The sequence below is a fragment of the Acanthochromis polyacanthus genome, chromosome 11, assembly GCF_021347895.1.
Source record: "Acanthochromis polyacanthus isolate Apoly-LR-REF ecotype Palm Island chromosome 11, KAUST_Apoly_ChrSc, whole genome shotgun sequence".
Taxonomy (NCBI): domain Eukaryota; kingdom Metazoa; phylum Chordata; class Actinopteri; family Pomacentridae; genus Acanthochromis; species Acanthochromis polyacanthus.
Genome location: NC_067123.1, coordinates 28,744,440 through 28,767,333, shown reverse-complemented (window position 1 = coordinate 28,767,333; position 22,894 = coordinate 28,744,440). Strand labels below are relative to the sequence as shown.

The 22,894-nt window shown below is 38.8% G+C and overlaps 2 protein-coding genes across 4 annotated transcripts; both read right to left on the bottom strand.

Moving 5' to 3' along the window:
- Positions 1–1,798: 1,798 nt before the first annotated feature.
- LOC110956220 (progranulin-like) lies at positions 1,799–6,989 on the bottom strand. The gene is made up of 6 exons (XM_022201556.2): positions 6,230–6,989; positions 5,823–5,972; positions 5,426–5,728; positions 5,160–5,333; positions 2,510–2,653; positions 1,799–2,269 (listed from the first exon to the last, which is right to left on the bottom strand). The coding sequence occupies exons 2-6, from the start codon at positions 5,970–5,972 to the stop codon at positions 2,141–2,143; spliced, it is 900 nt and encodes a 299-aa protein (XP_022057248.1). The 5' UTR covers positions 6,230–6,989; the 3' UTR covers positions 1,799–2,140.
- A 1,383-nt stretch (positions 6,990–8,372) lies between these two features.
- Positions 8,373–21,903, bottom strand: fam133b (family with sequence similarity 133 member B). Of its 3 annotated transcripts, none has more exons than XM_051955860.1 (11): positions 21,759–21,903; positions 20,892–20,989; positions 14,338–14,416; positions 12,824–12,942; positions 12,695–12,727; positions 12,447–12,474; positions 11,717–11,815; positions 11,588–11,626; positions 11,354–11,446; positions 9,319–9,369; positions 8,373–9,115 (listed from the first exon to the last, which is right to left on the bottom strand). In XM_051955860.1, exons 1-11 carry the CDS (start codon positions 21,780–21,782, stop codon positions 9,020–9,022), a joined length of 759 nt encoding a protein of 252 aa, XP_051811820.1. In that variant the 5' UTR covers positions 21,783–21,903; the 3' UTR covers positions 8,373–9,019. The 3 variants fall into 3 exon arrangements, with proteins under 3 accessions (XP_051811820.1, XP_051811821.1, XP_051811822.1); XM_051955861.1 differs by having other exon boundaries at positions 12,447–12,471; XM_051955862.1 differs by lacking the exon at positions 9,319–9,369.
- Between the last annotated feature and the right edge of the window lie 991 nt (positions 21,904–22,894).

The window sequence follows — 22,894 nt, the reverse complement described above, 5'->3', positions numbered from 1 at the left end:
AGATATTTCTAACATTTCCAGCGACGACTTGTGCCTGTGAGAGGTCATTCTCAGCCATGCGAAGACTTAAGACATGGCTTAGATCTACCATGTCCAACGACAGACTGACAGGCCTGGCGATGATGCATGTGCATCAGAAAGTGGAGGTGAACCGGGAGAATATCTTTCGACGGTGGGATGCCTCTGGTCACAGGAGGATTCAGCTCGCCTTTGATGTAAAAAGTTGATTTGTTTTTTTGAAAAAATATACATTTTTGTTTGGAAAACGCTGATTTCACATCATTAAAAGATATTTAAACAACAAACATCTTGTGTGACTTGTAGCCTAAAAAATATATATAAAAATAAATATTTTTAAAAAACATTGAAAAATTTTCGGCGCGCGCTTTGCGCGCGCATCATGGACCTCACCTATTCCGAAATCCTGGCTACGGCCCTACTTATGTCTCTGTAGCTAATAAGAGAAGGAAAAAGAAGGAAAAAAAGGACTGTTGACTTGAGGCATTATTTCTATATTTTTTTCATTTGCCATTAGACACATTATTTTGAAGAATGGGCTAACTGAACATTGAAGAATAGGCTACCTCTCTTTTTTTCTTTTTGTTTAATATTTTGAGGCATTATTTCTATTTTTACATAATTGATAATTGGGAGGTTATTTTGAAGAATGGTACTCTACCTCACTTTTCCTAACTAAGGTGTAAGTGTCAGACTTAAGAGAGATGATTATTTCTTATTTTGTTAAACATCTGAATACATGTGTTCCTACACAACTTGAGTCAATAACTATTAAAGACTAGAGCATGCCATATTTGTATGTGACTGATTATATTGTTTAGGAGAATTGCTTTAATTTAATAAATATACTATTTATAAAGCAACTGTTTGTGAGTGTTTTGGGCTATTTTTTGTATTTCCAGGTAAAGTGTTATTTTCTGGGGAATTCAGAATATCTGTTTAACTGAGTTTGAAGCACAGAAAGCCCCCTGACCCATGGAAAACCCCTAAAAATGGGGGGGGGGACTGAAAATTTTTCGCGCGAGCTGGAAGTGTCCTCTTTTCAGAGAAACAGAATATGGTCACCCTAAATTACTTACAAGATGGATCTTTGCCATCAGGAAGAATCTTTTTGGCTTTACCTTGTGAACAAGAATATTTGACACAATTTGGCCAGTTGGGGACAAAATTTGTCTTATCACTGAAGCTAAAGAGGTTTCCTTTAAAAGTCTTGCATCAGATATATCCAACAAAAAAGATGCGACACATCTAGGCTCACAATTGAATATTCTTGTTATGTAAATTCTGAAAGTAATAGCATAATATTTATTTTGTTTTGTTTTAAAAGGTGAACGGAAGAAAAAAAAAGATTTTAGATTTAAAAAAAAAATCAAAACTCCATCAATAAGGTACAACGATAAGAAATCTTAAGAAAATTATGCCTGCTGCTCAATCACTGTCAAGCAAACTAATTTATAACATCGGCTTTGTAAGCGTTACTAGATTGTATTTGGTGTGAATTTATTGGATCTTTTTGTCTCCAGTAAAGTTCATAATTTTGCACAGATACCCTTCAGGCTGAGTCATTTTCTCCATTTTATATTTGTATTCAAGCAACATTCGGACTACAATCTCATCATTAATCTGTAACACTCTAAAGGTCTTGGTCCCTTTTAGGTCAGGTCTATTAGTCAGTCACAGAGAGAGCAACAAAACACAACTCACATTTTCATTTTTTTATTTTGAAATATCAATGTTTTTTTGTCAGTACAAAAGATCATAAAGCCATTTGAGGCTGGCAAAAAGCTCTCCATGACTTGTCTAATACAAAAAAATAAATCGCGATTAAGTATTCTGAAAATGCTGTTGCAGGAAATCTCGCTTAACTGAAGATCAATGGTGACTGTCTTCTGAGAGCCAAACATACAGTAACGTTATGTTGAAAGCAGCAGATATTAGGACCAATTTTATGCTGTTGCAAGCACATTGTTTAATCATTAGCTGTCTTCTAGTGAGACTGATCTGATTCGACATCTAGCCAGTGTGTCTGTTAATGTTCTTCAACGAGGCTGTAAAGCATTGTTACCCTTCATCTCAACCATACCGATGACAAATGGTCACTGTGTACTTCAACAGTGTGTCCTCAGAGCATTCGGGCGTCTTCTTGTGCTCCAGCGGGAACCTCAGAGTACCATTTTCTGCATGTCGAGGAGGAGGGATCGCAGGTGTATCCATACTCACAGCAGTGCTTACCATCTGCACAGCACTGGCCCTGAAATCAGTAAGAATCTCGGTGTAAGAACTAAGCACTGGCTGATGAGTTGCAGCCATTAAAGGTGATATTTATTTCAATGCTTATGATCGGAACACATGCTAACATGATGTTGATCATTTGCTCTTTTAGTGCTTAAATCCTTCAACCAGACTGTTAACTTTCAGATCCCTGTGCCATTTTTTAAAATAATTTATCTCCTCTAAATCTACATTGATTGAACAACTGCACAATCCATACCAGTGGGAAGGGGCAGCAGTTCCAGTTGCCTGATGTCCCCTTGCAGCAGCTTCTTCCTCCTGGGCAGTAAAACGTGGCATCACAGCGAATGACTCTCTCATCAGAGGGGCTGCTGAGGGCCTCAGTTAGAGTTGTCATCGGTGCCTGCAACATGGGAAAGACAACCATTACCCTGGCTGTCATCTTAATATTTAACCTTGAATATCTATGTGCATGTTAGCTGACAACTGATTTTTGTTTATTTTTTTTTAAAATACTAATCTTCAAAGTTCCTAAAAAGTTGGTTTATTACTCTGTGGCACTAAATATTCTAGCTATATCTAAGTCGAACCTGCTTCATCTGATTCTTTTAGCCAGTAAAAATGAAATTATCATATCATCATACGTTTTATTTTATTCTTAATTCAGCAACATCTGTATTAATTTGAAGTTGTGTTGTTTGAGCTATTAATTAATGTAAATTAATTATTCACTCTGCTGCTATATGCTTTCCAGCTCATTGCTGATTTGTGCATGTGCAGGTTGTTACTGGCTATACAGTGTACAGTGAGTTTAACCAAACTTTTAATTGGCAACACAGTTGATGAAAAAGGTGAGACTGAATCAAAACAGTAAAGCTGCAGACTGTAAAACCACAACAGTCATTGAAATAATTAGCTGTTAAAGTCCTCTCCAGTCAATGAATAAACCAATGGAAGCTTATATCTACGTATCAAAGTTACAAATTTAGATTTTTTTCCCCATGCAAATAATCCCTTCTTGCGTTTAAATGGCTTAGATGTAACTGTACACGCCTGTCTTTGTTAAAATATGATGGTCATCGGTACGTTTCATGCAAGCCAATGCTTTTTGGAGGATTGGCTCAGACCTTTACTCACACTGGAGTGCCACAGAAAGTGATATTTCTTTAATTCTCTGCTCTCCACGGCAAATCATTGCTCTTATTATTTTGGTTTCTTACTTTTATTATTCGCTTATGCAGGGATGACTGAAATGTAGCAATTCAACATGTGGACTCATAAATAATGGGCTTTTATATGTAACCCTCAACTGATTTTAAAAATCTGGAGTAATTGTTTTAAGTTGTGCTTTTGTAAATTATTTCTTTTACAATTTAAATTACATTAGGGCTTTAACTCCAATTCCATGAGCATTTCAGTGTTGGTTGTGGAATGGTAAGGTGGTTGCAAGGTGGAAAAGCTCCACCGTGGGACTGACTGTTTATTTCACTCATATGTCGTCTTGCATGCAAACATAAAGACACGTGAAAAAAAAAAAAAAAAAAAAACTTCACTGGAGGGTGTTTTTAAATTCCAGAACATTCTGATTCATCAAAACTGCGTGGGGTGGTTTGATCATATGACAGTGGCTTGACAACATGAGAAAACGAGTCTGCTGCTATCATAACATTTGGATTCAGGCTGCAGGAGCCACACCCGCATCCATAGACTGTATATAAAGTGGACATAGCATCTGGCTCCAAAATTGAAGCCCACTCGGAGGTGTCAAAAACTTGCAATATCACGCCGTCCGCTAGGGTTGGCTCCAAAAAGCTTTTGCTCCATAGACCCCAATTCATTTTTGGAAAAAATAAAATTTGATAGACTGATGTTCTACAGCTCAGGATTTTTTCCCTGTTAGTTTTCATGGTCAAAATGAGAGATCAGGTAGCCGATCTTAAAATAAATCAATACTGAATTTTAAATAAATCGTTAAAGTTGGCGGAGCCAGGGGGCGTGGCTATACTTGATAGACGGCAACAGAAGCCTCTGCGGTAAAATGTGGGCGGGATAAGAGAGTCTTCAGCCAATCCTGCCCCGAGTTGCTCTCCGGTCCAGTCTGTTTGATGACGCTTTTTACGTCACTGGCTCCAAAAAATCCAAAACGGCGACCAGAAAGTAGCAAAATCCGGGCTTCATTTTCTCAGCTTTGAAACCAGGCGTGAACTAACCGTGACGTCACCTGTTGGTTTCAGCAGGATTGGCTGAAGACTCTCTTATCCCGCCCACATTTTACCGCAGAGGCTTCTGTTGCTGTCTATCGAGTATAGCCACGCCCCCTGGCTCCGCCAACTTTAACGATTTATTTAAAATTCAGTATTGATTTATTTTAAGATCGGCCACCTGATCTCTCATTTTGACCATGAAAACTAACGGGAAAAAAATCCTGAGCTGTAGAACATCAGTCTATCAAATTTTATTTTTTCCAAAAATGAATTGGGGTCTATGGAGAAAAAGCTTTTTGGAGCCAACCCTAGCGGATGGCGTGATATTGCAAGTTTTTGACACTTCCGGGTTGGCTTCAATTCTGGAGCCAGATGCTACGTCCACTATATATACAGTCTATGTTTGAAACCAACGGGTGACGTCACGTTTGGTTCACGCCTGCCCGCATCATATTAGTGAACTAATTAGTATTTTTTTTTTCCTGTTCTTTCTTTCTTTTTCCCTTTTGAGTTTATGGTTATTTTTCTTTTTTTCCTTATTGGTAATGTTAAAATGAAATGAAGTCTATGTATGTGTAAATATATCCCACTGTAAATGATGTATATATGCACAAAAATAAAAAAAATCATATTAGTGAACTAAGCAAGGAGGAAACTAGAAATCTAGCCTTTATATGAAGGTACATGCAGTGTGGGATTTCATACCTCCTCCAAGCTGCCTTTGTCCTCTGGAGTTGAAATGCGGGAGGCAGGGACTGAAGACAGAGCTTGTTTGGGCGGGAAAGGATACATCAGGGTGTTTCTGACACAGTGAGTGTAAGTGAGGTCACAGTCATAGCCGTATGGACAACAGTGGAAGCCATCCAGACAGCACCTCCCCTACAAGTGACAGATTTCATGTATCAGTCAATAAAATAGCAATAACGTGACAGTGCTTCAGTGGCAGTGGACGATTGTGTCGGTCAACTCACAGGATAGTAGGGACAACAGAACCAGGCGCCTTTCGGGTGTCTACAGCAAGTAGTGCGATCTGGACAGGAGAAGTAGCTGTCACAGCGGACGTAGGTACTCTTTGTTTCCTCGGGGACGTGGTTGCTTTCGGCGTCCTGAAGTGGAATCACGGGCAGAACGGGGCTGCTGGGCTCCACTGCAGCCTCCTTCTTCGCCAGGGGTAAGCTCAACCACGGCTGGTCAGCTTTATCACACTTCTGGGCTGCCAGGTTACAACGATACCCTGAGGGGCAGCAGTGGGACTTGTCAGAGCAGCACACAGCCTGCAGACACAGGACATAGAGAGGGAGAAAGAGTTAATTCCAACAGGAAAATATACTAATCGATCTGCTAAACTGATGAGTACATCAGGCTTACCCTTGGATACGGACAGCAGCGATATCCAAGACTGGTCAAGCAGCAGGTGGTCAAATCGGGGCAGGTATTCCCATCAGGACATCTGATGTCACACAAAGTGACACCCAACACCAGCACCCCCACGAACAGCTGCAGAGTGATCCTCAACATCTGGAAAGACACATTTTATGCAGTTAAATGTCTTTTTTCCTTCTAGAAAAACAAAGCCGTTTGGTATTGTGTGGCCTACTTGTGAAACTGTTGCTGTAACTTTCAGTTTCGTTGCAGCACATTCTAAAAATTGCCTTTCACCCACAGCAGCTTCACTGAACCGTGATGTTGAATGTGAGCTGTGACTGTTTGTTAAAGCACAACACTGGTGGGAGCAATGCAAAGAAAACGGCTCAATCAGATTCAGAGTTTCTTACCTTCACTGGGAAATGATACAACAGCCTCCTGTCGCACGTCTCACACTTCCACTGAGCAAACACTCCAGTCTTTATAGAGCAGGTTAGGACCTCCCACGAAGCAAAACCTGGAAGTTGAATTATGTTTCACTCCCTTGTGTCCCGTGACTTTTAGATGAAGACAGATAAGTGTTTGAAAGATTTCTGGAATTACAGTACAAGTTCAACCTGACTGGTTAAACTTGATTTGTAAAGGAGGATTTGGTAAACATGATGCTAAAACACCCACACAGTCACTCAACAAGAATTATAGCTTGAAAGATTTTATGAGCTCAGGTTAACCTTTGATACAATGCGTGGTTACGATCACAAGACCTAGATATGAAGTCTCCTTTACAAACAGTAATGCTGCCTGATAAGGATTTTTATTTTAAAGCAATTGGGTTGAATGTTTCTGACTTTTTATCCTCATGACTCTTAAAGTCACAGTGGGTCATAGTTTTTAAGAAATTATAAACTGATTTCCATAGTTTGATAAATGAAAACAGCCTATTTTTACACAAATACTGCACTTTTGTACGTATTTGAGTTATGTATATTTTCCTTGAGTACATTGTTTTACTTCATTTCTGAGGGAAAGTGCACTTTTTTCCTTTTAGACAAGTGTTGCTCTCAGATAGTCCATTCAAATGTTGGGAACATGCTAATGCAAAAGCTATGGTCCAAAAACTTTACGATAGTAATACAACAATCTGCACAGGAGCATTTCTGGATGAGTACTTTTACTCTCTAATATGTTTGCTCTGTAATATTTTGATATTGATACTTCAGTACTGTTTAAGGATGACTTTCTCCTTTATTTCATGCAGTGTAGAAAGACAGTAATTAGCAGGGTATCAAATCACTCGCTGCTCTTAGATTTTACATGCTTTTAACTGTATTTTTGCAGTGTCTTTAAGTAGATAAGCTATGACTGGCAGTAGTATTTTGTCCTCCAGCCAGAAAAAAATAAGCACATGCATTATTATAAGGCTAGATCGGATATAAACTGGTTGATGCCATTTAACAAAGTAAATAGGTCAGTAAACCTGAGCTACTGATTAAACTACAGAGCTGAGCAATAGGTTTTTAAGTTGGGAGGTGCCCCAGATTCCTTCTTCCGCCCGACAGCTACAGGTCGCATATAACAATTATTTTCACTGTAGATTCATCAGTCGATTGTTTTTTCAATCAATTCATTAGTTGTTTGGTCCACAAAATGTCAGAAAATAGTAAGGAAAAAAAATGTCAACCAGTGTTTCTCAATGCCCAGGATGATATCCTCAACTATGATTTGTCCAAAATTCAAAGGTTTTCAGCTTACTGTCATAGTGGAGGAAAGAAACGAGAAAATACGAACATTTAAGAAGCTGCACAAAGAGAATTTTGACTTTTTTTTCTTCAAAAAATTAATGAAACCGCACAAATATCAAAATAGTTACTGATGAATTTACTAATCGGTGAACTGCTGCAGCTCTGACTGACCTCAGTCATTTAGAGGCATTCTCAGCAATAAGGAGTCATGCAAAATATAAGAGCCCCACAGAGGTCTACACTCAACATCATGGTAACACAGACAGACTGAACCCACTGAAGAAATATGGCAAGTTCCCCTAGGCTGCTTGAAACAGTCCAGTACACTGAAATACTCTGTTTGTCTTAAGGGCAAATGTTGCTAATAAGATTCCCCCCCCCCAATTACTGCACTTTTTGTGACCTTACTTGATAAATCAAAACTTTTCCTTGCATATCCTTAACCACATCCTCACTGTACCTGTAGTAATTGTAACCTTTGTCCAGTACTCCATAAAAACCTGCTTTTATAGTTTGGTTCTATATAAATCAGTGTGTGATGTGCAGCAGTATAATGGTAAACTGCTAAGCTCTCAGTGAAGTTTTTCATGTCTGCTGTTTTCTAGCGTATTGCTTTAGCTTTAATTTCAAGAATAGTGCAAATGTAGATTTTTAAATTCACGTCAAAAAAAAGGGGAACAGAAGAGTAAAAGCAACTACAGCAGGCATCCGGGGCTGGACCACAAGAGTGTGTGATTTGTTTGATATTTGCACAAACTAAAAATAAGCAATCATGCATCAAACTGGAAGTTGTAATTTAAGGAACAGCAACAAAGGCTAAAACAATACTTTATTAATGAATTCCATTGTTTATACATTTACACTGCAGTGTAACAACTCATCTAATAAAACAATTATCCCTTGTATTACCGTCGACTGTGTAGCTCACATTTCTTATAACAGATCCAACTTCAATATGAGGCTGGCGAGACATCAGGTCCTCGAGTCTACATGCATGACACAGGCACGAGCTTATCAGCCTCATGTAGCAATGGAGGATGTCGGGTATGAAGCAGAGGAAGCAGCTCCTAAAGAGGACCAGCATACTGAAGGTGGTGCTGAGTGCCAGGCACTCTGAAATCTCCATGACGAAAATTAAAAAAAAAAAAAAAAAGGGTGGGAAAATGCAGAAATCACTTCAGTCCTGTTGCTGAGTGTAACTTAATGAACTTTAATCTACAAAAAGCATGATGATAAAAAAAAAATTAGCAACGAAAGATATGTACCGGTAGTTGTCATTTAAGAGGGACGGTGCCTCCCTCATGTTCACTTCACACACTGCAATCCAGCAAGTCTGTAGGTCTCCTTGTTCAAGTGTGATGACCGAAGCTGGATGGGAGAAGTTTTTGGTAGTCAAAGGCAAAAATGACACTACTAGTGATCTGTCAGGAGGATGAGAGAACCACGAAAATACGGTTCCTAGTCGAGCTCTGAGTCTGACTGAGACGCTGTCTTCTTTTTCTTTTTTCTGCCGTGTTTCTTGTGCTTCTTTTTCCTTTTCTTCTTGGATTTGTCCTGGGAATGTGAAACATTTTGAAATTAGCAAGGGATGTGTCTTTTTTTTAGGTGAAGCTCCACTGCTGGATCAACAACACTGTGCTAAAGGTCGTCACTATACAGATAAGGTATCTATGTGCTGGAGAAGATGGGTCAAGGCATACTGCTTGGCATGTCTTGTTTGCTGTCATTTGAAAAATGAAATCAAGGGAATTGCTCACTGCGAATTTCTCCTTTTCCTCACTACTTCTCCTTTTCTTCTTGGCTTCAGTCTATAGGAGAGAAATGGTAAATTGTGATCATGGAAAGAGGGAAGTCTTGAGCTACAAGTGCTCCTAAAGACCTCATTTCCCATAACTGTTCCCATTTCTCAATAGTAGAGTTTTTACAAGCTTTTGCAATAAGGTTAGAGTTGAGGGTTAAACTTAGTTAATGGTTAAGGTTAGAACTAGGTTCAAGTTAGATAGCCATACAAACCTGTCTGTGAGTGATTTGTGTGTGCCCCACTCATTTATTTTTGATTTGTGATGACAGGCGGCATGCTAACGAGGGTATTCTAGTCCAAATGTGTCAGGTGTACTGGCAGTACAGGTAGGACGAGAAGTCAACATATCAGGATGCCATCGGATGTAAAGAAAGGAGCGCATTCCTGACATTTAGACATACAGGAGTTAAACTTGCAGTCACATTAATGTGAAAGGGCCAGCTTAAGGTCACAACCCTACTTCAAATTTGCACTGAACACTGTTAACCTTTGGGAAATCTAAGTTTTAATTAAGGGTTAAAATTTTCTAAAATTAGAGCAATTAAAATCTAATTTAGTGACTTTCCCTGAAGAATGCTTGATCATCTTTTTGAGGCTAAGTGAATACATACAAAAACATGAGATAGACTTGACTTTGATAAGTGAGGAATGTACCTACGAGCCAGTCGATGGTTTCATTATTAAGTGTCTCACATGACACCACAAACAGCAATTTCTTCACCCATGACTGAATAAGACTAATGTACAGCGGTGGAAAAAGTTTTGGACACCCCATGCATTTGTGAAATATTGCATTAAGAATGATTCTTAGATGTTCAAGTGCACTTTGTTTTAGTACAGATACAACCAAAATACTAAACAAATCCTAAAAAAAGTAATTAAAAACTAAAATTTGATTAGTTAATAAAAAAAAAATACACATATTGGGTCATTTTGGTATCAGTGATCCACTAATGAAGGTCGTGCTTTTTAATATAAGCCACCATTTTTGGTGCCGTGCTTCATGTCTATATAAAGCCAGCACATTTGAAAGTTCTTCAGAAACAAAAATAGCTAAAACAAGGAACCTAACGCAGGAAACACGCCTAAAGATACAGATTCTCAGCCAGGAAGTGCAGATGCAGTCCTTCAGCAGCTGGATACACTCTGCAGAAATACAGACGAACCAACAGCGTTAAGGGGGCGGAACAAATAGTCGGATATTCGTCTTTAATAGGGCCCGAATATCCGGAGACCAGAAACCACTGTTCGGGCCAGCCCTACACACCTTTTGAAACACACAATAGACTTTTACACAAATATTTCCTGATATCTGAGATTGTGTAAAATTTTAAGGGTATCCAAAAACCTTCTACCACTGTATGAAGCATGTCTTCTGTAGTCAAAGTATTTACTATGTGAACAGGAATTTAGTGCCGATGCCACTGCTTATTTCCATTTCCTTGTGTTTTCACTTCAGTTGACTATTAAACATAAGAGAAATAAAATACAGCCAAAATTTACACAGCACAGTGACTCTGATTTAACGGTCTGCTTAGATGCATAACATTAAACATGCTTGATCAGCCATGGAGTAAAACGGTAGACAATGATATTCAAACTGAATATATGCGTAAAATAGTGTCAGAACATGAAGTGCTCTGTTGGACTATGAAACATCTATGGTTAAAACGGGACTGAATATTTGAATGTGAAACGTTTTGAGATAATTAATTTATTTAAACTGAAAACCAGGAGGAACAAAGTGTTAACAGAGGAACAAAGGGGTGTTTAATTACTTCAAGTCTGTTAGTGGAAGTGAGACAAAAGGCCTAAATTTCAACAATGACAATGTTTGTGGAAAGTAAACATTTAGAGGAATCTTGCATAAAAGGTAGACAAAGAATAACTGTGAGAATGCTTTTAGAATAATTTTCTTCCTCCGTGATCACAGAAAGTCAATTCAGCAGCCTAGTTCCCTACTTTAACAGTTATGCAGTAACAATGCCTACCATCTCTTCCTCATCCGAGTCAGCAGACCACTCTGAGGATGAATCTCTATGACTTCTTTCAGCCTTCCTTTTTTTCCTCCGAGCCTTCTCATCCTTTGGACACAACATTTACAACATAATTTGATTGGCAAAATGCACTTTACATGTAGCATCATATACCTGTGCAGCTACACCCACAATAAATTATAGCATCAAAACAACAGTTAAACGAGTGACTGAATAACACCAAATTACCTTGTCTTTGTCCACTTCTTCCTTCATTCTTTTCCTTTTCTTTTCGGGAGAAATAAAAACATTTTAACTACCACAGCCTGTTTTGTATAGAATAAGAGAAGAAAGTTATGCTGGTATTAAAAGAAAAACCTTGCTTTCAGCATCGGATTCTTCTTCTGAGCTCTCTGACGGTCTCCTGGCCGATGTCTTCTTTCTCTTGCGCTTCTTCTTCATGCTCTTCTTTTCGTCCTGCACACAAAAAGAAAAAAAACTGTAGCAAAAAGTGTGTAAAACAGAACTGTCCAGCTTTTTTCAGGATTCTCATTTAAGCCTTTTTTTTAAATGATCAGTTTAAAACCTGATCAGCTGTTAACCAACAAGCTCCAGATGTTCCAGCTGTCACCATATCCAATGACACCAGAAGTCAATATTTGAAATCAGCTAATTCCCTGTCATCATGTAAAACAGTTTTTGCTCTGAAAAAAAGTTTTTTGTTTTCATTTCAGGAGGACTGTTCCTCTAAATTCAAGTTATCCTTTAAGTATGGAGTTTTGTTTTGAACAAAACCGGCTCCCCAAAGCACATCCACATCTTTTCTGGACAACAACTTAATTATGGCATGTGTTTCTCCACAGGTTATACTAATACAAGACATGCTTTTCAGCTTTTAAACTAGCCTTATTCAGAATGCAGAACTGTCTGGATGAATCCAAATGCAAGCTTTCTTTACATTATGTATCAGATTGAAAATAAAATTACAATGAATGACATCGGGTAAAAAAAAATAAATAAATAAAAAAAATTGATCTGCGCTAATTTATAATTTGTGTATTTTATGTTGAGTTATCGGCAATATATCTAAAAGTCAGACATGACTTACCTCATCTTCAGACTCTGAGGAGGAGCTGCTGGAGGAATCAGAACTCGATGAGGAGGAGGAAGATGAAGAATGCTTGACCAAAACACAATGGAAGCAGTGTTCATTAGACTTGAGCTTATTCACTGGTTTATAATTGAGACTTTACAATCAGAACACGATGAGAGCAAACACAAGTGTGAGTGTATGAGTGCATCTGAGGCAGCAATGTGCCACAGGAGGCCACGGAAACACTGGAGGTCTCTCCTCACCCTGTTAGATTTCTTCTTTTCTTTCTTCTTTTTCTAAACACAAATGACATCCAAGGAGAAGTCAAAGTGAGCAAAATGTGATTTCAAAAGATGACACCTCAATTATTTGAGATTAGATTCATATCATACCTCTTTCTTGTCCTTTTTCTCCTCTTTTTCTTTGTCAGTTGTTTTTTTGTCTTTTCTTTGTCCTTGTCGCTTCCACCTAGCATTTTTTCTCTGTTTTTTGCTAGCTCTTTCCTCCATTTCTGAAACAAATCAGAAAGAACAAAGTCAAATGTCTCATAACTTGCACTTGTCTACAAACTGTTCCTGATATGCAGTGAAACCATCACCCATATAAGCAGCACAGTCTTATAGTACAGTTAAAAACAGAGGTAACATGTACTATGGTTACCCTTAAATATCAATATCTCACATAAATGTCACCATCACTTTGATTACAATCTATTGTAATTATCATAGATCATTTTGTGCAGAAAATATGTCTTCAGTGAAGGTAATTTATATTATTTGCACTGCCCAATAGAAAGAAAAATCACAATTTTGATTCTCATTAGCATGTACTTTACATTTAATAGTAAGACTTTAAACTTAAGAAAAGGACTCTTGTTGTGCTGGTTTTTAAATGAGCCAAATGGCGTATCTCTAAAATTAACATTGTCATATTCTGTTGTTCAGACCCCTGTTAAGAATTTGTTGAAATAAACTACTTGTTACTTTAACCCTTTGATGCACAACATGGGTTAAAGTGACCCACATTCAATGGGACATGGGTATCTTCTGACCTTTGTTGCACATCAAACGGTTAAGAAAATCACAGATTAATAATTCATTTAAAAATTGCTGGACTCTGTATTTCCTAAGGAAGGCACTTTGTAAATTAAATAGTTGAACCAACAGAATAAACGCTAGCAAACACCTGCGTCATGGACTGCTGTGTCGGCAAAGCCCCACATGTAAAACAAACCAAATTTTCTACATTTGTTTTCACACGTACTCTGCATTTGCTTTGACTTCTGTTGTGTTTAAGATGCTGAATCAAACTGATCATGTTTCCCCAACATCAACTTTTTGTCTTCCTGTATATTGATATAACTTCATTCTGTGCTGTATCGTGTTACCTCAACATGAGCCCACAAGACAAACACAACTTCTTGTTTCTATATGAGCTCTTTCATTGAACTTGTGATAGCTTCTGTTATTCCCACTTTTGGCTGATTATACTGGCTAACCCTTGGATGCAGAAAATAGGTCAAAAGTGACCCAAACCCAATACAAAATTGGCATCTCCTGACTCACGCTGCACATCACAAGGTTAACAATGCCAATTATGAGGAAGTTTGAATACCACATTTTGTGAACAAACATAAACAAAATTCACACACCAACGGACAGTGATCGATCGGTTGTTTGGAAGGTGAGCTCTGATTTGTTGTTCAAGTTACAGTCAAGCTAAGGCAGCTACAACGCTTTAAGAGTATGATGACTGCTGAAGTAAAATAATTATTTCATCGACATGAGGAAAATTGGGCTATAATGTTGGTTTATTCATTTATTTGATTATCTATTTAGCACATGCTTTCTTGCCTAGTTAGATCATTTATCATAACTCAATACGTCACTACGTGATAGGAACATACCTCGTTCATTTTGTCCTCAAAGTCAGCCAGAGCTCGAGAGCCCTTTTTCTTCTTCTCCAGTTGCTCTTTCAGTTCTTCCCTGGTAAGGACAAAATAAATCATTTGTAATACATGTCATAAAGGCATCTCGTTGGTTATAAAAACATATGGGGTTGGAGTTATGTATTATTCTCTTAGAATATTGTGAACTGTAAGTTCTTGTTGATAAAAAAAAGTAAGTAAGTAAAGTTTATTTATATAGCACTTTTCACAGATATAAAAATCACAAAGTGCTTTACATTAAAAAAAAAAAAAGAAAAATAAGACATAAGACGACATGGTCATCAATATCCCCCGCCACATGTGATGTCTATGAGTCTGTATCCAAAATAGTGATCAAGGGTCATAACGCTGTTAAATATTATCGCACAGGTCTCATTTTCGAACTTGATCAAGGCGTCCGTGGTGTGAAGCTACACACTAAATTTCATAATCCTAGCTGTAACAGTTTCTGAGAAAAGCTGTCCCCTTCATCTCGGATGCACGGACGGACGGACGGACGGAGGCCAAACCTACATCCCCCTTTTCCACTTCGTGGAGGCGGGGGATAATAAAAATACAGTAAAATAAGCCCCCACGATCTAAAACCACATTTCTCATAAAATCACACATGTAAAATCACATAAAATTGTCCACATAAAAGCCCCCTCTCAACTAAAAGCCTGCTTGTATGAAAAAGTTTTCAGCTGCTTTTTAAAAGAATCAGCTGACTCTATGCATCTCAAGGAGACAGGCAGCGCATTCCACAGTCTAGGAGCTACTGCCTGAAAGGATCGGTCACATCTAGTCCTAAAAAGCGTGCGTGGAACAGACACAGAACAGTCTTCTCTATATTCGGCGGACTAATGTTTAATCTTTAGTAAATATGGATTTCGACGCGTTATTTAATGTGAAGACGTTCCAGTTTTCGGACTTCCAGGAGTTTACTTTTCATTGCCTTTAATTTCAACAGATTTTGTTCAGTCATGCTTTTGTTTACAGAATCAAGAAGTTTCAAACAGGATCTTAAATAATAAACTATTATACATTTAAGCCCCTTGACAAATATCATGGTGCCAGAAATTGGTACTGTAAGTCCCTTTCCTCTCTAATGCTGCAATAAAAATATTTTATGCAAAGGAGACGTTCATACTAGCAGTGGAGTGTGGCAGGAAATGAACTTAATGTGTCCTCTGTAGCTAAGACTGTAGTTTGTTTCTCAGGAGGCTTCAATTATATGAAATCTGTCTGATACGATGTTTGATATGAGAAGATATGAGCGTAACTGCAAATGGGGGGAAAGAACCAGATCCTATTTCACACACAGCTATCAAACTCTAGAGATCCTATATTCCCGGTTTAAATCTTCTTTGGCTGTACTTCATCCCTTCTATAACAGCACTGAAATTATGGCTACAATGACTCTACAGAGACAAAATGTAACAATGCCTTAAGTACTTGAAGCACATTTATTGCAAATTTTACTGCATTATCAAATTCAGTGAAGAAAACACTCATGGGTAAGAAAGCTAAAAAACAAACAAACATTGCTTTTTCTCTTTTAATGGGCTTCTTTTGCACTAAAATCATGCCACATTTCTCTAAATAAGATTGTATGAATGTTTTAATAGGGCTGAATTATTATTCATATCTTGTGATTCTTCTGACAGAGATGCAACACAGTTTATTGAAGTCAGGCTTGATTTTAAATAGTCACTGTGTAACAGATGTAAAACGTGAATGAGCATGAATGAGACACCATGAGAAGCCCGTCTGATAAGCACTGCAAAATGCTTCTGGTATAATTATTTAATCATGTTAGCTACACCACAGCATGCATGACTGAACCACACAGTGGTCGATGTGCACGCATTGACAAGCCATGAAAGTTTCACAGTTCTTAAATAAAGCTGAATTACAGCATTAGCCTCATTATTTAACAGACACACCTTTCACATCCTAAATTTCAGGCTTTGTAATTTGCATTGTTTCAAAATGTAATTTCAAATTGATGAAATGTTCCGTCCAATGAGCAGGTATAAACTAACTCATCTAACAAGTGAGTACAAGTTACATATCAATGCTCACTTAATCCTCAAGTGACCAAGCTATTTTAGCGACTAAAATGACTGACTGGGGTCATTTATGACCCCACTATATTTTACACAGGAATATGTCTACTTTAGTGCCTCTTTTTGTGCTTTCTTACCTATTCCACTCCACTGCATTTTAAGATGGATATTCTAAAATAACCTTCTTTTATTATTCATGGATTTTAATCATTTTTGACTCAGAGCTAAAGTAAAACCATATGAACAATATGATGCATTGTAAGAATGCAATAACATTTATTTAGACATGCTTTGTCTGCCACTTCTTTTAAAACTTTATTCCTTTTGTTTTCTCAATAGTAAATCAAAAGTACATAAAAACAAAATCTACACAAACATCTTGTCTGTATGTGTGCAATGTTATGGAGTTAGAACAGTCTCATAATTCACAAATGCACACAGAAGAATTCACAAATGTAAACTGCAATCCACAAATGCACACAGAAGAATTCACACATGTGAACTGGGGTTCACAAATGTAAACTGCAATCCACAAATAAATTAAGAAAGTTCACAAATGTATTTCTGCATTCACAAACTGCTTTTGTGTGTGAATCTTTTTTGAGACTGCTCTGCCGTCACCTTGATCCACAAATGCATTTTTTTCAACACGGAAGTTTCTGTAGCCAATCAGATGTCTCCCTCCTTTCAGCCCATCACAAAAACTCACCCCACGTGGGGGTGGGTGTACTGTTCAGCCAATCATATGAACGCGTCCGCACAGCGTTATACTTGACCGTGTCATTGGGCTGAAGAGTAAAGCTGCCCGTCGGAGAGACCATGGCGTCTGATGGGGACAATAGACCCTTTATTTGTTTACAAACATTGTGACGTTTGTTGTGGCCGGGGCTTATGCTGGAGGCAAAAGCTGAGCGAGAAGTCAAGCGGGACTGGGAGTATATAGTTTGCGCTGGGAGTTTGCAGCGCAAACTCGAGCATTTTTAACCCGTTAAACTTCAGTGTACCGCCGGCGGTACACTTACTAATTTGCATAGGAATTTAAAGAATGTCCGAAGACTGCAAACGCGAATATATAAACATTATACGCCGATGGAATGCTTAGATTCTCATGAATCCGCCGGTATAAACCACTTTCAGATGTGATTACCACAGCGGGTAATATAAACACACTTGTCCGACAAACAATGAATATCAAATAAAAAAAATATGACGAGAAATACAGGGAATATTGGACGCGCATCGCGAGGTGCATTTCCTTTAAAACGACCGATTCGTGGATTATATACCGACTTCAAGACATGTTTTGGACAAAATAGTTTACTGGCTTGTGTCATCTGGATGTCCAAGGTTGGATTATGGCCGTTTTTTGTGGAATCTTTTTTTGTGTGTGTAATAATGAACCCGGAAATGTGAGTCGCGCTGTGTTCGTTGAAGCCGTGTATAGAGAACGGATGGATGAATATTTGTTGTTTGTCGGACAAATGTGTTTATATTATCCGCTGTGGTAATCACATCTGAAACTTCACTCTTCAGCCCAATGACACGGTCAAGTATAACGCTATGCGGACGCGTTCATATGATTGGCTGAACAGTACACCCACCCCCACGTGGGGTGAGTTTTTGTGATTGGCTGAAAGGAGGGAGACATCTGATTGGTACAGAAACTTCCGTGTTGGAAAAAAATGCATTTGTGGATCGAGCTGACGGCAGAGCAGTCTCAAAAAAGATTCACACACAAAAGCAGTTTGTGAATGCAGAAATACATTTGTGAACTTTCTTAATTTGTGGATTGCAGTTTACATTTGTGAACCCCAGTTCACATGTGTGAATTCTTCTGTGTGCATTTGTGGATTGCAGTTTACATTTGTGAATTCTTCTGTGTGCATTTGTGAATTATGAGACTGTTCTAACTCCATACAATGTAACATGCAGAGAAGTATTTAGGGGCGGCTGTGGCTCAGGGGGCAGAGCCGTTCGTCCAATGCAAGACACTGTACCCACCTTACCTCCAGTGTTGCCACTTACACTGGTGTATGAATGTGTATGCTGTGTAATGTTGGTGGTGGTCAGAGGAGTTGTAGGAGTGGATTGGTAGCCAGTCAGTCTGCCCCAGGGCAGCTGTGGCTAAAAATGTAGGTCTACCAGCTACAGTGCATCCAGAAAGTATTCACAGCGTTTCACTTTTTCCACATTTTGTTATGTTACAGCCTTATTCCAAATCGGATTCAATTATTTTTTTCCCTTAAAATTCTACACATAACACCCCATAATGACAAAATGAAAAAAGTTTTTTTGAGAGTCTTGCAAATTTATTAAAAATAAAAAACAAAGAAATTACATGTACATAAGTATTCACAGCCTTTGCCATGAAGCTCTAAATTGAGCTCATGTGCATCCTGTTTCCACTGATCATCCTTGAGACGCTTCTACTGCTTAATTGGAGTCCACCTGTGGCAAATTCAGTTGATTGGACATGATTTGGAAAGGCACACACCTGTCTATATAAGGTTCCACAGTTGGCAGTGCATGTCAGAGCATAAACCAAGCATGAAGTCAAAGGAATTGTCTGTAGACCTCCGAAACAGGATTGTGACGAGGCACAGGTCTGGGGAAGGGTACAGAAAAATTTCTGCTGCTTTGAAGGTCCCAATGAGCACGGTGGCCTCCATCATCCGTAAATGGAAGACATTTGGAACCACCAGGACTCTTCCTAGAGCCGGCCGGCCATCTAAACTGAGCAATCGGGGGAGAAGGGCCTTAGTCAGAGAGGTGACTAAGAACCCCATGGTCACTTTGTCAGAGCTCCAGCGTTCCTCTGTGGAGAGAGGAGAACCTTCCAGAAGGACAACCATCTCTGCAGCAATCCACAAATCAGGCCTGTTTGGTAGAGTGGCCAGACGGAAGTCACTTCTTAGTAAAAGGCACATGGCAGCCCGCCTGGAGTTTGCCAAAAGGCACCTGAAGGACTCTCAGACCATCAGCAAAAAAATTCTCTGGTCTGATGAGACAAAGATTGAACTCTTTGGTGTGAATGCTAGGCGTTTTGTTTGGAGGAAACCAGGCACTGCTCATCACCAGGCCAATACCATCCCTACAGTGAAGCATGGTGGCGGTAGCATCATGCTGTGGGGATGTTTTTCAGCAGCAGGAACTGGGAAACTAGTCAAGATAGAGGGGAAGATGAATGCAGCAATGTACAGAGACATCCTGGATGAAAACCTGCTCCAGAGCGCTCTTGACCTCAAACTGGGGCGGCGGTTCATCTTTCAGCAGGACAACGACCCTAAGCACACAGCCAAGATAGCAAAGAAGTGGCTTCAGGACAACTCTGTGAATGTCCTTGAGTGGCCCAGCCAGAGCCCGGACTTGAATCCAATTGAGCATCTCTGGAGAGATCTGAAAATGGCTGTGCACCGGCGCTCCCCATCCAACTTGATGGAGCTTGAGAGGTGTTGCAAAGAGGAATGGGCAAAACTGCCCAAAGATAGGTGTGCCAAGCTTGTGGCATCATATTCAAAAAGACTTGAGGCTGTAATTGCTGCCAAAGGTGCATCAACAAAGTATTAAGCAAAGGCTGTGAATACTTATGTACATGTGGTCTCTTAGTTTTTTATTTTTAATAAATTTTCAAGAATCTCAAAAAAACTTTTTTCATGTTGTCATTATGGGGTGTTGTGTGTAGAATTTTAAGGGAAAAAATGAATTGAATCCGATTTGGTATAAGACTGTAACATAACAAAATGTGGAAAAGGTAACGCGCTGTGAATACTTTCCGGATGCACTGTATAGTGCACTGCAAAACACTGAAATATAGCGATTAGAGGTAAAAATAAATAAATAAAACTAAGGCCTACAATAGTGAAAAACCTATACATCTTTTTGGGGTCATAAGTGACCCCAGACAAGTTTCCATTATCCTTGTCACACCAGTTGGCCGATCTCTACAAAAAACTATGAGCAGCTGTAGAACAAGTAGACTGACAAATTCATGGTAGGAAACATTTTTCAGATAAAAGATATAAAAACGGCAAATATAATTATATGGCTGGGGTCATAAATGACCCCACTCGGTCGCTTGAGGGTTAAAGCAGATAACAGAGAAAATCTCTTTAGCCACATTTGAGCCTGAGTGTTCCTCAGCGAGGGCCCACGTCTGTTATTAATAAAGCAGAATAAAAACACTCCAACAACACTGCAAGTACAACCCAAATCAATTAGCACTGGTTAGTCTTACTGTACTTTTATATGAAGACTTTATGTTAACCTGTTAGATGAGATTTAGACTAGAAAACAGCACACCTTCTGAGCCAGTGTCTTTAATGGCCATACTTAACTGTTACAATAAAAGACAGAAGGAATGCAAATAGCAGATGAAAAAGCTATCTGTCTGATTTTATATTTCCTGACCAAATAGCAACAAGTTATATCATCATATGCCACTGAGCAGATCTGCTTTTCACTCACCATGTTGGTCGAGGTCTGCTTAAATAATCCTGGATGGTCGGTCCAGAGTTCTGTACTGGCCCTCTGGCTCGTGCAGCAGCAATGGGGTTAATATAAGCCTGAAACACCAGAGGACGGCATTTCTCTTAAAACACGTTTCTAATGGAGGTTATTATACAGACTCATATAAACAAACAAATTATTCTATGTTATGACTAAGCTGCATTAGGCAAGAATAGTGCTAGTTAGGTGGACCTGATGCTTTGTTAAAGTGTCCTACCAAACTGTATGACCTCCCATTCTGTCAGAAATGAAACATATTAATAGAATAAATGTACAAACCCCCACACATTAGCAAGAGACCCCATGATCAACATTACTAGAGTTAACTTGGCATTAGCACATGCAAACCGCTAGCATTAAACAAATTCCCTGGACGTTAGAGCTGAACTAATGTAGGCTTTTATTTTATATTAGTTTGGTGTCGGGTAGTGTTTTTGGACTAAATGCAGTTCTATCATGGGTGTATTCCATGATATGGCCATAAGAAACCTCGAAAACACTGCGCAAACGTCCCCACTTATGAATAGCCTATAATGTTGTGAGCTAAAGTTAGCATTTGTAGCTTCCCACGCTTTTGACGCTAATTACAACGCAATGTAACACGCGCTTAAACACATACTGTTGTGTTTCCAGAAAATGTGTGTTCAAACGTGGCTACAGTGACCACTGTACAGGCCTAGCATCACAATACCTTCACAACACTGACATCAGCTAGCCGATGCTAACTGCAGCGCTAACGCTATGCTGCTTGTGTTTACCCTGGTTGGTTTGCAAAACGGCACGTAAATTCTCCGTATGTTATTCAAAATTTGCAACATAACTCACCACTCGATTGTCTCTCTTGCCCATGTCGAGTCATTAATAGGGAACAACGTCCAACAGAGAGAACAAGCATTAGTGTTACCTTGCTAGCATTTATCTAGCCACTTCAGACTGCTGTCTTCTTCTACTAAAGAATTTCCTGCATACTGTACAGTTTAATGCTGCCCTCCACAGGCAAGAGTGCGCTGTTCATTCTATATTTTTGAATACAGGCAAGCTCTTAGAAAAAACAAGCAACAAAACATTAAGTTGAAAATTCGTTTCAGATGAAAAGATAAATTTGAAGAAGAAAGACTGAACTAAGACAACTTCCTGAACAACTATTGCCTTTTAGTTCTGTATTTAGTAATGGACAATGTTGGATCCCCAAATGCCTTAACAAAAGCCAACTGGACCCTCTCATTCAGTAGGTTGCTTTACTGATGGAGAGTCCCAGGTATTGTTTCTCATCCCAAAATCACATCATTCATGAACCTTTAACAATCCAATAGTCATATGTCTAGAAGTGTGACTGGTTTTACAATTCAACAGTTTCATTTAGCTGATGCTTTTATCCAAAGCGATAGACATCTGAGAGTAGATACAGCACACACTTTCTGGCTATTTTAATAGGTTTTTGCAGACAGAGAATGTTTGACAATATTGTATATAAGGATTCATTGATATTAAAAACAGATGAAATTTTTTGAGTAACTGATTAATCCACTGATTGTTTAAGTTCTGAACACACATTTGTTTGTAGAAGCAAAACCAGCAGTTTATCCCAGTCAGTTTTAATTAGGAATATGAGGCACATAAAATAAAAATCCTAATGAATGCTGCATTTTTAAAAATTCACTGTGCAAGTTTTAAAAATGCCAGAGGAAGGATCTCGAGACTGTGTTGTAAGTTTGTGAAGGGGACCCCCCTTCTCTGTTTGGAAATAGGCCTCTCTCCCATCATCTGTCATTTTCTGTCCAAAATGTCAACATCCTCCAACTTTTTGTCATCCTCAAAATGGTGTAAGAATCCCTTAGATGCAGGTGGACTGCTGAGCAATGTCTACATTCCTGACAGAAATAAAACTGAAATCCTTTCTCCCTCCAATTATCAGTAATCTTTCTCAGTTTGGAAGCAGGCGACTCTGTGCTATGAACTCT

Excerpts from the sequence above, each read along its gene's own strand:
- fam133b (XM_051955860.1), bottom strand. The coding sequence starts at position 21,782 with ATGGGCAAGAGAGACAATCGAGTG. Across the intron at positions 12,475-12,694 it reads AAAAGAAGAAATCTAACAGG|CAGCTCCTCCTCAGAGTCTG; the intron begins GTGAGGAGAGAC and ends TGATTCCTCCAG. Across the intron at positions 9,116-9,318 it reads AGGAAAAGGAGAAATTCGCA|GACAAATCCAAGAAGAAAAG; the intron begins GTGAGCAATTCC and ends TCACATTCCCAG.
- LOC110956220 (XM_022201556.2), bottom strand. The coding sequence starts at position 5,972 with ATGTTGAGGATCACTCTGCAGCTGTTCGTGGGGGTGCTGGTGTTGGGT. Across the intron at positions 5,729-5,822 it reads GCTGCTGTCCGTATCCAAGG|GCTGTGTGCTGCTCTGACAA; the intron begins GTAAGCCTGATG and ends CTGTGTCTGCAG. Across the intron at positions 2,654-5,159 it reads ACAAAGGCAGCTTGGAGGAG|GCACCGATGACAACTCTAAC; the intron begins GTATGAAATCCC and ends CCCATGTTGCAG.